The following is a 15,502-nucleotide window of genomic DNA, read 5'->3' on the forward strand; positions in this document are numbered from 1 at the left end:
GTTTGAAAGTCTCCATAGCTTACTGGTTTAGAGCCCAGGGATCTTAAGGAGTTTCTTCCAGGCTAAATGGAACATGCAGTTGTCTGTTCTCTGTAATGCTGTGTCTGTGCAGATGCAGCTACATTGTGCATTCTGGACCAAATCCACTATGCTCATTAGCTTTACTTAAAAATACATCTATTGCCTGAAGACACCTGGGTACATCCACAGAAAGTGAATAATTGCAAGAATTGAATGAAATTAAGCACCCTAGATCAGAGATGGTTTTGTGCAAGGAGAAGGCACAGCTGGTGCCCTTTTAGAAGGTGAAATGAGACTAATTAGATAAGCTAGAAACCAATTAGATGGAAGTAGATAAAAGAAGTTACTGTTTAGATAAGAGATGTGGTTCTCTAGCTTTGTGTACATGTGACATAAGAAACTGGAATTCTACTTGATACAAACCTTAAAATTTATTTTCCTTGTCCTGGTTTAGATATTAGAGCAAAGATGCTCAACCTGGAGTTAGAGACTAGATTTTCAGGTACAAGACAGCACATACATGGATCTAGCAGTCTCCTCAGTGAACACCACAGAATGAAGTTTTTTGTGATGTCACTTCCAGTTAAACATTCTTTGAAAAGAAAATGGATTTTATACCTAATTTCTACTGAGCGAATTATGTGGCTATGTGGTCAACTCAACTGAAAGCCTTAATTATGCTGCTAGTAATGGAGTTGTGTGCAGAGGTAAATGTCCTTTGCATATTTAGCACATTAGGAAGACATACACTGGGAATAAATCTTCTGAGAGTGTCACTGTATTAGCATGAAACTACTGAGTCTGATCTATAAGATGGCTGGTCAAACTAGGGACACCAGCTGTCACCTGTAATAGATGAAATTAATAGGCTCTTTGGGTGGAGGGTGTAAAATTGACCACATGGCCTCATTTCTACAGTCTTCTAATCAACAAGCCTCAAGAGCTCTGAGCCGAGATAAGATGTTTGCTTTTCATAGCATCTAACATTCAATGCAATAGCTAGCAAAGAGACCACTGGTCAGCCAGATGGTCATGGTGTCCCCATTGTATTTCCAAGGTCTGTTCCAGTGCCTGGTACTGGTTGATGCTCAGTAAATGTGCAAATATTATGGTACCAGCAGTGACGTGATAAAGCCCTAAATAACAGCAGGCTCTTCCCTTGGTTATTTCCAGTCTCTGTGGACATGAGCAGGCATTTTGGGAAGTTTCCTGGGTGGAAGGAGCTGCTGCAGGACCAGTATGAGAAGGGGAAGGAACCATATTTCCCCCAGCCACTGAGAAGGACCTGCCTGTCCCACTGCAGGAGGACAGGACTTAGCACTCAGGGCAAAGCAAATCAGATGAAGGAACCTCACGGGGCTCCTCCTCCCAGTCCAAAGAGATGTTACCTCTTCTAGAGACAGGCTGACCTGCAGAGTGAGGCCTTGGAGAGCCCTGCCATTATCTCCTCACCTCATTGCTTCATCTTTTTTCCTGTGGGTTCTTCGTCGTGGTTGCCATTCAGCAGTCTCCCAACTCTGTTACTCATGTAGTTGGCCTCCCATCCTCATATGGATGCTCTTAAGGCACCAGGTGAGGTTCCCCCCAGCTCCTGGCTTGAGAGAGGATGATGTGGGGTCAACTGTCCTCTACTGGGTGGCATTTTAAAGCAGCCGGCCCTGAACAAGGAAACTCAGCTGAGAAGATAAATAAGGCTAACAGTGGCCCCATTCACTTGCTTATGTCATTCCCACTCACTCACCTATCCCGCCCCTACACTCCAAATGCCCCAGGCTTCAGGACCAGGCTGATTCATGAGGCAGTGCCCCAAAGGAGAGTCAGATGCCATCCCGGGTCAGCTCCAGTGACCTGGTTGAACTTCAGGGTCCAGGTTCTAAATGTCCTGCTATCTCTCTGGAACTGACCTTGGAGCTTCACCCTGGTGATGGTGTTCCTGTGGAAGGGAGGATGCTGGCCCAGGAGATGTCTGGTGGGCCCCAGCAGCTACCTTCCAGGGCTGGCATGTGGGAGGCAGTCGGCAGTTGTTTCCTTTGTTGAATCGATCTCTTTCCTGCTTCCAGAAGTGCTTCTCAAACGTGTGTGTTGTGTGTGCATGCGTATGTTTTAGGGACAGACTTTTTAAAAAACTGCGGTAAAATATATATAACAAAATTTACCATTTTAACAATTTGTAAGTACATAATTCAGTGGTGTGGTATTAAGTACATTCGCATTGTTTTGCAACCATCAGCATCTATTTCCAGAACTTTTCATCTTCCCAAACTGAAACACTCTCCCCATTAAAACACTAACCCCCCAGCCCCTGGCAACCCCCATTCTACTTTGTCTCTGAGTTTGTCTTCTCTAGGGACCTCATGTAAGTGGAATCATGCTTTTCTGTGTGCTTTATTTCAGTTAGTATAATGTTTTCAGTGTATCTGTGTTGTAGCATGTACCCGAATTTCATTCCTAAGGGTAAATAATGTTCCAGTGTATGTATACGTACCACGTTTTGTTTATCCATTCGTCTGTCCATAGACACTTGGGTTACTTCTACCTTTTGGCTATTGTGAATAATGCTGCTATGAGTATTGCTGTACATATTTGTTTACGTTCCTGCTTTCAATTCTTTTCGGGTATACACTTAGAAGTGGGACTGGCTGATCATAAGGTAATTCTGTTTAATTTTTGAGATACTGTTTTCCATAGCAGCTACACCACTTTAATATTATATATATATACATTTGAGACAGAGTCTCACCCTGTCGCGCAGGCTGGAGGGCAGTGACGCGATCTTGGCTCACTGCAACCTCCACCTCCCAGGTTCAAGCGATTCTTGTGCCTCAGTCTCCCAAGCAGCTGGGATTACAGGCACCTGCCACCATGTCTGGCCCTTTTTTTTCTTTTCTTTTTTTTTTTTTTTTTTTGTACTTTTAGTACAGAAGGGGTTTCACCATGTTGGCCAGGCTGGTTTCGAACTCCAGACCTCAGGTTATCTGACCGCCCTGGCCTCCCAAAGTGCAGGGATTACAGGTGTGGGCCACTGCCCCAGGCCAGCTGCACCACTTTAAATTCCCACCCGCAGTGAACAAGGGCTCCAATTTCTCTACATCCTCACCAACACTCGTTAGTTTCTATGTTTTAAATAATAGCCATCCTCTTGGGTATGGTTTTTGTTTGCGTTTCCTAATGATTAATGATGTTGAGCATCTTTTCATGTGCTTAGTAGGCATTTATGTATCTTCTTTGGAGAAATATCTATCCAAGTCCTTTGTCCATTTGTAAACTGGGCGGTTTGGTTTTTGTTGTTGCTAAGTCGGCAAATGTGTTTTTGATCTAGATTGAGAAATCCTTACCCGGAGACTCTGAAGCAGTTAGCAGCCACGGTAAAGGCTGTGTGACTGAGCTCTGACTACGCCACAGCCTTGCAAGTGAATGCCACTTAATACTCACAATAACCACACAGTTCCCCAGAAAGGAAATGAGTTTGGAGAGGGCCAGCAGCTCCATGTCACACAGCAATGACACTGACATAAATGGCTCTGGAGGGCAAGGACTTGCAGGGCCTGGCTGCAGATATGGGGACTCACGTTGAGGTGGCACTGCTCACCTGGAGCGGCACACTGGAGTCACCTGGGACTAGCCTCCTAGAAGTCCCCATGCACCCGCCTGTCAGAAATTCTGAGCTCGGAGATTTTTCAAAACTCCTAGGTCCAGTGGTTTCTGGCAACAGCGGGCACATTAGCATCACCCGGGGAGCCTGAAAAAGCCGGTTGGCCCAGCCTGCCCTCACCCAGACCAGTTCATCAGAACCTCTTGGGGTGGGGGGCGGGGCTGGGGTAGGGAGCAGCAGCCAGGTATCAGTATTTTTGAAAACTGCCTGAAGAACTCCAATGCACAAGTAAGTCAAGGACCCCCACAAACTCAACACCGCGACCAGACTGGAAAAGGTGTAAGTTGGTGCTTGTTCGCGTGCCTGTTTGATTGGTTGGTACGGAGGTGGGACGGGCTCTGGGTGCGAGCGGGAGACCGCTCCAGCCCACACCGCAGGATGCAGGGCGGGGTCCGCTCATCCTCGGCGGGGCGAGGGGGTTGGGGGGCTGTGGCCTGCCGAGCTCACCGCGCGCCCTCGCGCACCCGGGCTCGGGCCTGGCGGACTGGGTTTCCGCCCCGCGCCCCGCGCCCCGCGCCCCGCGCCCCGCGCGCCCCTTTCTAAAGTAAACACCGAGGAGCGGCGGTGGCAGGACCGGTGCAACCCAGCGCCGCCCACGGCCGCTGCTCGCTGCCTGCCTCGGTGCTGCAGGCCCGGGACCGAGCCATGGCCGAGGGGGTGCTGGCCTCGCCGTCAAGCCTCGGGGGCAGCCGGGGCCCGCACAGCGGCGTCATCCAGTGGTGAGCCGCCCGGCCCCTGGGACGCTCGGATGGAGGCGGTGGGGCCGGGGAGGGGAAGCGTGGTTCCCGCTACAGCTGCCCTCCGGACGCCGAGTGAAAGCCGGGTGTGAGGAGCGGCCCCAGGCCCAGCGCTTTCTGATGCCCGCATGCCCGCCCCAGCGCGGAGGGACCTCCCATGCACGGACACGCGTAAAAGCCCCGAGTCCGAAACGGCAATGGGGCCGGGCTTCCCATCTGTGGGTTCCCCGTTGTCACCCTTCCCGCGTAAAGCCGTCCGGTCTGCCCCGCGGCGGCCCGTTGGTTGGACTCTACTTCCATGTACATCCAAAAGCGCCTGGGCATTGGCCAGGGGAGGAAAAGCTTCTCTCCCTAGATCCAGGATGAGATGTTTCCTCAGTTAAAGCTAAAGAGTTTTTAGCTTTCCACATTGTGAAATTCACTTCTAGCTATTTAAGTCGAAGCAGGAAAAAGGGGAAAGAAAAATATCCTTAGCCCTTGGGACTGAGAAACTCACGGGGTTGCAGATCTTCTTAAATAGGAAAATAATTGAAACCAGTTCTAGGACCTTTAGTTTTATAAGGTGAATAGCTGTTATATAACAGAGTGCATTTTTCTGTTTTTAAGTTTCAAAGCATAGTTCTCAGGGAAGACTTTTGAAAAAGTCATGTGAGTAAAAAGGAAGGGCGTGTTTGTGATTATAACCCTGGCAGGCCTAAACAGTTACCATTTTCCTCCAAAAGAACATTTTTGATATGTCTTACCTTCAATGAGATTAAAAAAATTGAATGAACACTGAAGCACACAGCGTTTTTCAGGGTTACACAGCTGGGCTGGGTTTCTGCTACACTCACTGACCCCAGGCCCTCATGCAGCGTTCTTAGAAGAAAGGACTCAGATGCCTTCCAATGACTTCAGGTAGCCATTTAGTAAATTAGAGTTTCCAGGGTTTAAATTATGCTCCAGAGACTTGAAAGAATGATGAGACTGATTTAAAAATACCTGAACATCCTCCAAAGACCGTTTGTGTACTCACTTCAAATGGTAACCAGGGGGCGTATGATGGTCTAGACCAAGCTTGTGCAACCCTCGGCCTAAGGGCCGCATGAGGCCCAACGCAAATTTGTAAACTTTCTTTTCCTTTTTGTGTGTGTGTGTGATGGAGTCTTGCTCTGTTGGCCAGTCTGGAGTGCAGTGGCATGATCTTGGTTCACTGTGACCTCCGCCTCCTGAGTTCAAGTGATTCTTCTGCCTTATCCTTCCATAGTAGCTGGGATTACAGGCCTGCACCATCATGCCCTGCTAATTTTTGTATTTTTGTTAGAGACAAGGTTTCACCATGTTAGCCAGGCTGGTCTGGAAGTCCTGACCTCAAGTGATCTGTCTGCCTCCGCCTCCCAAAGTGCTGGGATTACAGGTGTGAGCCACCATGCTGGGCCTTCATAAACTTGCTTAAAACACTATAAGATTTGTTTGTTTTGGCTCATCAGCTATCATTAGTGTTAGTGTATTTTATATGTGACCCAAGATAGTTCTTCCAGTGTAGCCCAGGGTAGAAAAGATTGGACACCCCTGGTGTAGACCGTTTTAGCAGAGAGTGTGACTTATTCAAGTCCCATATTATAAGTTCTTATCCCTATAGGTCCCTCTTCAGGGTTGGGGAGGTGGAGGCAATGGAAATAAGGGAGGGGTCACCGTTTCATTGGGGAGGGCTGTTCTTTAGACATCCAGCTGATGAGGTAGTATGTTTAACAGATCGTTGAGGCCAGCTGTGGTGGCTCAGGCCAGTAATCCCAGCACTTTGGGAGGCCAAGGCAGGTGGGTCACTTGAGCTCAGGAGTTTGAGACCAGCCTGGCTAACATGGCGGAAACCTGTCTCTACTAAAAATAGAAAAATTAGCTGGGTGTGATGGCGGGCACCTGTAAATCCCAGGTACTCTAAGGCTGAGGCAGGAGAATCGCTTGAACCTGGGAGCTGGAGGTTGTAGTGAACCAGGATTACGCCATTCCGCTCTAGCGTGGGCAACAAGAGTGAAACTCCATCTCCAGCAACAACAAAAAAACACCCAAAACAGATAGTTGGCACTAGTGGTTTTAACATCAAGAACAGCCTCTGGTATTCCAAAGCCTGGAAGGTGTTACCAGTGCTGGAGGAGCAGTAGTGGGTAGTGCAGGGCGAGGGGCCTGAGTGCCTGGAGACAACTCTGTTAGCCAGCATCTGAGTGAAAGACCAGGGAGGGGCCCAGCTGTTGTCCTGTGGAGGAAACCTGCCATTTTCCACATTACTTCGTTGTTTTGTCTTCTAATCAGTCACTTGTTAGGTCCTCAGCATGTCTTAGAGACATCAGTGCCGTTGTCATCCACACTGGATAAATTCTCCCAGGAGAAAGGTCCCAGGAGAGCTTGGTCAAGTCTCGGGGGCCAGAGGTAATAGAAGGTTTGTGTTTCATGGACAGGAAAGACTGCAGAAACGGGGAGAGCTGGGGTTAAAGCTCTGGGGAGCACAAAGAAATGAAGAACAGTGATCTGACTTCCTTGCTGGGGTGCAGACCTAGCAGGTCTGACCCCTGGCTTCAGACCAGGCAAAACCTAAGCATTATCTAATCCCAATGCATGCTGAGCCCTGGCTGTAGACTACATAACTATTTCCCACATAGATTTTCACAAATTTCTGCAGACTCTGTTGAAATTTTAGAAATACAAATGTATTTGGAAAGGTGCAGAATTCATGGTAGCTTTTAATCAGCTGGAACCAAAAGGTACTTTAGTTCCTAGTTTGGGGGGCTCACGACTTTTTTTTTTTTTTGGAGATGGAGTCTCGCTGTGTCTCCCAGGCTGGAGTACAGTGGCACTATCTCAGCTCACTGCAACCTCCACCTCCTGGGTTCAAGCAATTCTCCTACCTCAGTCTCGCGAGTAGTTGGGATCACAGGCACACACCACTGCGCTCAGCTAATTTTTGTATTTTTAGTGAAGATGGGGTTTCGCCATGTTGGCCAGACTGGCCTTGAACTCCTGACCTCAGGTGATCTGCCCATCTCAGCCTCCCAAGGTGCTGGGATTACAGGCATGAGCCACTGCGTCCAGTTGCTCATGACATTTTTCTTTAAAGAGTACTCAGAAAATGTGTGAACCACTGGCTAAGTATTTGTGCTGTGAAGTCAGTAATCATCAGATTGTTCATCAAAGTGAGGAGAACATGAATGGTCTCAAGATCTTAATCCACTCTGTCTGATGGCAAGACCAGGAAAATAGTGTTATTATGCAGGTAAGCAAGGAATCTAGTGATCTTTATCAAGCAGGCTTTATTCCCAGGTGTATCACCAAAGAGCATTTTGGTGGTAGAGTTTAAAACCCTTAATCAATGTCACCTGCCAGCAGTTCTGCCAGTCCCCTTTCAGTCTCTCCTTGGAGCCCCAGGTGGTTGGAAGTCAGGCTCACCTACAGCAGGTACTCTGTGCTGCCAGTCTGCCAACATCAGCATCTTTCTTGCTTCCATTGCAGATTTTGATGGTAGACATAAAAATAAGAGTTTCTATGTGCAAGCCAGAGTAGTAGGCACATCATGTACTTATGTTCTAATCACAAAAACTCTCAGGTGTCTCAGTCAGAATGGAAACCCAGGTCTTTGAGGTTCAAAGCCCGGGGTAAGAGTCATGATCATAATTTCCCATGTGTGTGGACACTGAAGGCTGAGGCAACTACTGGATGACAAAGTCCACTTTCAAACTTTCTGCTTGTCCAGTTACTGTATGCTGACTGGCTGCCATTGATTGGTCTCTGTGATTTGGCTTAGAATGTTGGGCAAATGACCACAGACACATGGTCAGAGACAAGATGAATCTCTTGGAACTGCCAGGACCAAGGCAGCCACACAGAGCTCACATCCAAAGGTGGCCCTTTCTTTACATGTGTGGCATAGAAAGGACTCTTGGGCACAGACCTTTACTATTATTCTTATTAAGAGTATTATTTGGCCTTCGTACTCCACTTAGGTAACAGGCAGGCTCAGTAGTATCATTTTGAAATTGGAGGACAGCAATTCATAGAGACTTAGAACAAATGAGCGTCTGTCACAGGAAAGAACAATCAGCAAACATGGAAAACTGGAGTTCATTTTAAGGAGTTTGTGTTTTTTACACTTCTTTTTAAAGGATAGCGTTCCCTAACTAAATCTGGAGTAACTATGAATAAACAGAAGTGAGTTTGAATTCAATGCACATCACATTTTGCTGCAGTTTCCCGGATCTAGCCAACACTTTTCTGGGATACTTCCAATATTGAGTTTTTCATATATCAACAAGTAGTGTCTTAACAAAAGAAATACAAGCCAGGTGCAGTGGCTTGTGCCCGTAATCCCAGCACTTTGGAAGGCCAAGGTGGGAGGATTGCTCAACAACAGGAGGTCAACACTAGGTTGGGCAACATAGTGAGACCCTGTCTCTACACTTTTTTTTTTTTTTAAAGTATCTGGACATGGTCACATGCCTGTAGTCCCAGCTACTCAGGAGGCTAAGGCAGGAGGATCCCTTGAGCCCAGGAGTTTGAGGATGCAATGAGCTATGATTGCACCACTGTATTCCAGAGGGAGCCTCTCTCTCTCTGTGTGTATATATATGTATAATATATATTTATATATGTATATATGTGTGTATATATATCTGTATGCTGACTATATATGAATCTGCCACTCCCCCACCCCACCATCCCATCAATAGATATCACCCTGTACTCAACCTTGAGCCAAATAATTGATGTAGTAGCAGCTGGATTTAAACCATCGTGAAGTATCTGAAGTGTCATATTCCCACATTGATTTAGGGAAGCATCCCAGAAAAATCTACTTCCTTGGTGCCTGTACTGGGTTGAATAACATCCCCCCCAAAAAAAATTAATGTCCACCCGGAACCTCAGAATGTAACCTTATTTGGAAACAGGATCTTTATAGATGTAATTAGTTAAATGGAAGTCATCCTGAATTAGGATGGGCTCTAAATCCAATCACTGGTATCTTGATAAGAAAATTCACAGAGATACTAGCCATGCATGGCGACTCACACCTGTAATCCTGACACTTTGGGAGGCTAAGGTGGGCGGATCGCTTGAGCCCAGTTCAAGACCAGCCTGGCCAACACGGCAAAACCTGTCTCGACTAAAAAAATACAAAAAAATAAAAATTCACAGAGATAACGGGCACACGGGGAGAAGGCCACGTAAGACACAGGCAGGAACTGGAGTGAAGCCGAGGAACACCAAGGACTTCTGGCAATTACCAGAAACAAGGAGAAAAATATCCAGCAGGGTCTCCCTCAGAGCCTCTGGAAGGAACCGACATTGCTGGCACTTGGATTTTTAGGCTTCTAACTTCCAGAACTGTGAGAATGCATTTCTGTTGTTTGAGGCCCCTGGGCCTGTGGTAGTTTATTACCCCAAGGAAACGTTGCAGGGTCAGAGATTCCCCCGTTATGTTCTTGTGTCTTTTTTTTCTGGAAAGCCAGTGGGGTTAACAATTGTGACTATATCCTTTAGTTCCCAAGGAAAGTACATTTGGTCTCAGTGTGCCTCATTCCAGAAGACAAGCTATATACTACCCATATACCCATCTAAAGCAAAATACCCATATTTTGCTCTAGAAAAACAAATGCCAAGGGCATGTATTGTCTGTAAAGTCTCTGCTAAATAAATATTCCTCTTTAAGAGTTATACTGGCTTGCTTTGTGGATTTTTTTTAAAGAACGCCGGTCCATCCCACCAGGAAAGGAAGGTTGTAGCTGGATGTCACTACGGACACTTTCTGACCCAGGCCACCTTCACCACTCGTCTGCACACTGACATATTGCTGCTGGAACAGGCACCTGGCTGTCCCCAGGGGCCGGGGGTGGTCTGTGAACCTCACCCAGAGCCCCTTATTGGTAAGGAATACACTCTGCCCCCAGACCGGGAGCACTGGTGTAGGTGAAGGTATCACTTTGAGCAGAGGTCACAGGCACTGCTGCATTCGCTCTGTGCTGCTTTGGCTCTGTACCCAGTAGGGAAGAAAGCAGAGCAAAAGCACTCTGCCTCTCAGTGTCTCTCGGTGTCTTGCATTTTACACCTCATTGCAATTCAAAGAATCCAAACATAATGGCCTGCCCTAAACCACAGGGGTTTAAGAACCATGCAAGCAACTTCTTCAGAGGAACAGGAATCGGAGAGGGAAGGATGTGAAAATGGGGCCCGGGAAGCCAGGCTGGCTCCTGCGGTCACCTGCAGGGTGGTAGGCTTTCCCTGGGTATTGTTTTGTGTCTTATTCATAAAGTAGAATCAATAATTCTCCACTTTGTAGTTATGTAGCTCTTGGCCGTAACCTTTATAAAGGTCTATGAAATAGTGTCTGCTGAAGTCTTCATTTGAACTTCTTTTAGCATGCCAACCTGCCAGGAGACAAAAACAGAAACACTATGGGCTTCTGATCTTCTAAAAGCCACAGTCAATATACTTAACACTGGCCTAAGGACAAATGAGTGCATTCGTGTTGCTGGTTGTGAGCCTTCGCAGGGATTCATCCAATGAATTAGACGTTTCATTTATTGGAACCTCACACACATCTTGACCATTGATTTTGACAAAATATTTTGCCTCTAGAAAAACCTGCCAATTTCCTCTTCCTTGTCCTCCTCTCCTCCAGGTTGGTCGACAACTTCTGCATTTGCGAAGGGTGCAGTGTCCCTCGCTGTCTCATGTATGAGATTTACGTGGAGACCTGTGGGCAAAACACTGAGAACCAAGTCAACCCGGCCACCTTTGGGAAGGTAAGTTGTTGAAGATTAAGAACGCTCTATTCACTGAGTGCAAAAAAGGGAAGCAAGTTAATGGAGGAAGTGTTGCAATGTATTTGGGTCTAATGGATTTTCAGTGGGTATCTTTGGCTTCCTTCCCACTAGCTGGTCAACATCCTTCAGCTAATTGAAGAGCCGTCCTGTTAGCCACTTCCCTTTGTCCACACTTCATAGTGAGGGGCCAGGAAGGATGAGGAATGGGTAGCACCTAAGGGAATGTAATTATGGCAGCTCCAAGCACTCCTCAGGGAGCCAGGTTTGCTGGGATGGTATTCCCTGCAGAGAAATGCCAAGTTCTGAGAGACGCTTTGGCACCACACAAGCTAAGAGCCACTTTGTGGTATCGGACAACTGATGTTTCTCACAATTGGGTTGTACTGAGAGAATTCATTGGCTCTTAAAAGATCTCCTCTGGGGGTTAGGATCTCTTTTTTTTTTTTTTTCTAAGACAGAATTTCCCTCTTGTTGCCCAGGCTGGAGCAGTGGCGCGATCTCGGCTCACTGCAACCTCCACCTCCCAGGTTCAAGTGAGCCTCCGGCCTCTTGCATCTGTATGTCCAGGAGTGAACTTGCAGCATTAGGGGACGCATGGCTGGCTGACATCAAGGGATGTGGCCAATCCATTACCCTGCCCCCAGCAATCCTGTAGATTTCTATTTTACTTGCAAGACATCAAAATGATTAGATTCATTCTCCCAAACACAGTCTTCATCTTTGAAACTTCTGGTCATTTGTGGAAGTTCTACACTTCTGATAATCACAGAATCTTCTAATATGGAGGCTGCTTACGTATTTGAAACAACTGTTCACCTCTCCCTGTCTTCCCTTCACCTCTCTGCCCACCTGTTTCATTATGACTTCAATTATTGATGTTTCTCTTAAAGGTGGCCCCAAGGGTGTAACCCACTGCCTCAGATGTGCTCAAAGGACAAGAGCGCTTACCTTTTTTTGGCTACTATTGGCTTTTATTTTTCTGTATATGTTCACTTTAAACTTGTAGTCAACAGAATCAACCCTTAAGTATTTTTTTCTAAAGAGTTGAAATTAAGGTAAGCCTCCCCAAACAGTCTTGTAAACTGTAAAATATTAATAGTCTATATAAATACAAAATGTTATCAGTTATCATCATGTAATTAACTGTTTGAACCCAAGAGTAGCTATTCTCTTATTCCTATTGTATTTTACCTCTTAAATTTTTTGTGTTGTTTGTTTGTTTGAGACAGTCTTGCTCTGTCGCCAGGCTGGAGTGCAGTGGCTCACTGCAATCTCTGCCTCCCAGGTTCAAGCGATTCCCCTGCGTCAGCCTCCCAAGTAGCTGGGACAACAGGCGTGCACCACCACGCCCAGCTAATTTTTTTGTATTTTTTTTAGTAGAGACTGGGTTTCACTGTGTTGGCCAGGATGGTCTCGATCTCCTGACCTTGTGATCTGCCCGCCTCAGCCTCCCTAAGTGCTGGGATTACAGGTGTGAGCCACTGTGCCCAGCCACCTATTCAGTTTTGACCTGCAGTTCTGTTTCTCACCATGTTCTTGAATCACAGGTGGTTCATCCAGTCTTCCCAATCTGCTGAAGCGGCTGTATTTGAAAAGTGTGTCTTTTATCAAGTCATCTCGCTAGGTAACTCTGAGGTTTTCCCAGTAGCTGGGAAATCCCCCAGCTGCTATCATCCAGCTCATATTTTGCCATTTCATCACTTTGAATACTGGGAAATGTCATCCAAGGCTGAGCTGAGTGCTGGGTATCCTGGCCCTGCAGCGTTTTCCCATCTGGCCATCTACCACCCTTATCAGAGGGAAGTGGGTGACTTTGACTTGATGTGTTTTGGCTCCATGGGATTCCTACCTCCTTTTCTAACATAGCAAAAACTCTTTTTCACGATCTTTTAAAGATCTTTTTATAAGGCTGTTTCACCTTCATGGTAATTCCAGTGCAAAGCATTAGGAAAAAAGTTAAAGAGACTCCAGTGTGTGACTACATGCAGCTAGGTGGCATTTTTTATCTCAATATTCTAGGATTCCTTTAAAATTCCCCCAAGATGCCAAGGTACTGACTTTCAGCTGTTGTTGGAAATTTGCCTGAAAAATGGGCCACATCAGTTGACCTGGTATTGGGAAGGGTCTCCGTGCTGCTGAATTTGTGACGGAATGGAGAAGGGAGGGGAAAGGAAAAGGATATGATCCCAAAGCGTGTTTACAAGAGAAACAACAAAATCCGCAATTCTCACTTCCTCCCTCCTCCCCTGGGAATGGAGTCAGTTTCTCGCCAAGTTCCTGTGCAGATGTTGGAATGTTTCTTGCTGTTTGTGGCTCTACTGGGCATATGATGGGTAAGACTCATTCCTGGTACAAGTGATATTTTACATGGATTAGGGAATTTCCAGAAGGCTGACTTCCTCTTTTGAAAGAACATTTACTGATGTTTTTCTGATTATAAAAGGACTACATCCGCTTTGTAGGAAATGTGGAAATTAGAGGAAAACATGTAAAAAGAAGAAAATGAGTGCTGGCTATCACTTCCCTGTCCAGAGATACAGGCACGTGTGTGTAGTTCATTTGCAGACATGCACGCTCACTCATGCACACTTATGGGACCGGCAGGAGCTGGAGAAGTAACCACATGGCGACTTCATCTTCCTGTTCTGTGTCTGAAGGTGTCCAGTGGCTGGTTCTTCCCCAGCTCCTGAGTGAGCATTTGAGCAATCAGCATGACCTTGCTGGAAACTCTTGGATGACACGAAGTCTTGTTGTCACTGTAACTACCCAGCAATGTCATCAGTCTGATGCTTACAGTATCCAGTCCCAGATAATATCAAAACTCTGAACTTGGTTTAAAGTAAAGCTGTTTCCCCTCCAGCTTGGTATCTTGCTACAGAGAACTAGGCCTGGGGCTTCTTCCTTCCCTCTGCCTCCTCCCACAGCTCACCAGGTGTGGCCTGACCCCTCTGGGAGGGAGAGAAGGAGAAGGAGGTAAGTGGCTGGACAGTTACTTTATGGCTGCAGGCTCTGGGGGCAGGCAGACCCTGTCTCCCGGTGGTGGTGTTCAGGGCCTCCTTGTGACTGTCCCAGGGCATCCCCAGGCTTGGTGAAAGACCCTTTTCAGCGGTCACGTGCTGCCTGCCCAGCAGGCTACCTCCCAGGGCTGCTATGACTGACCGCCTTTCCAGGGGGCCTCGCAGGGCAGAATCTGGGCTCTCCCACATGCCAGCTCTTTCATGGAGAGGACACAGCCATTCTCAGCCTGCACAGATGGTGGGTGAGCCGGCTGAACCCACAGCTGCACCCATCTCCTCCACTCCCCTGCCAGAGCCGCTGGCCGGCCCTGCCCTCACTGCCCACCGGGAGTCTGATGCCACTCTTTGAGTGACTCAGGCCTGAGGGGGGCCCACAGCCCTCCCACACCAGGGAAGAGGGTGGTCTCGAAGTCGGAAAGCCCCTTATGCGTGCTCCTCTCTACCTCATTGTGGGGGATTAGTGTTAAGGGCTTCTGTAGCTTTCCATAACCACATTTCAGCTAACTACCGGAGGACACAAGTCCCCTAGGGTATGCATCTCACAATTCACTTTATGGCGTGTTATCTGCTATCTTTTTGCCTCATCCTGTCATATAGAGGCTGCAAGGCTTAGATGAATTGAAAGACTGATGTGTAGATGGATGATGGACGGACAGATAATAATTAGACAAGAGGACCCCGCAGAAGACTTTCTCCTTCCTAATTTGATTTTTGTCTCCTCTTTGGGCCTTGAGTACTGCATGGCCTCTTATTGCTTTCTTACCTCCTGACCATACCTATTATAAGGACTCCTTTTGACAAACTCTTCTTCAATTATTTTCACTTGAATGTGAAAATAACTGATAAAGATAAATAGGTAGATAGACACACAGGCAGAGACAGACAGATAGCCATCAGGTAACATGGTGAAATTTTTAACAGCACCAAGCCTGGAATGGAACTTCTTAGACTGTAACCTTGGGTAAGATAACCATCTTGTTTCCACTTCATATGTAAAGTGAGGATATTAATAATAGTAATATTAATAATAGTACCTACTTCATGAGGTTCTTTTAAGAGATGAATGAGAAACACATGTAAAGAGAATAGAACAGTCCTGGGACGTGGAAAGCACCCCAGAAATACTTCTATCATTCTTTTTGCCTCAAATATCATAAACATTTTCACATTAAGATATTTTCAAGTGCATCTTGTATAATAGCTGTGAAATATTTTGGGGGGTGTACCATAATTTAAGCATATCCCCCCTTTTTTTGAGGTAGAGTGTTGCTGTATCACTTAGGC

The 15,502-nt window shown here is 46.7% G+C and overlaps 1 protein-coding gene across 1 annotated transcript in view; it reads left to right on the forward strand.

The window, feature by feature from the left end:
- The first annotated feature begins 3,886 nt into the window (after positions 1–3,886).
- The window catches only part of RFX8 (RFX family member 8, lacking RFX DNA binding domain), a 77,855-nt gene continuing 66,239 nt past the window's right edge, over positions 3,887–15,502 (forward strand). Inside the window, exons 1-2 of the mRNA XM_025354482.1 lie at positions 3,887–3,952; positions 11,057–11,180. Coding sequence (XP_025210267.1) covers positions 11,109–11,180 — 72 coding nt within the window. The 5' untranslated portion in view covers positions 3,887–3,952; positions 11,057–11,108. The remainder of the gene's footprint in view (positions 3,953–11,056; positions 11,181–15,502) is intronic.

Source organism: Theropithecus gelada, chromosome 13 (assembly GCF_003255815.1).
Source record: "Theropithecus gelada isolate Dixy chromosome 13, Tgel_1.0, whole genome shotgun sequence".
NCBI classification, from domain to species: Eukaryota; Metazoa; Chordata; class Mammalia; order Primates; family Cercopithecidae; genus Theropithecus; species Theropithecus gelada.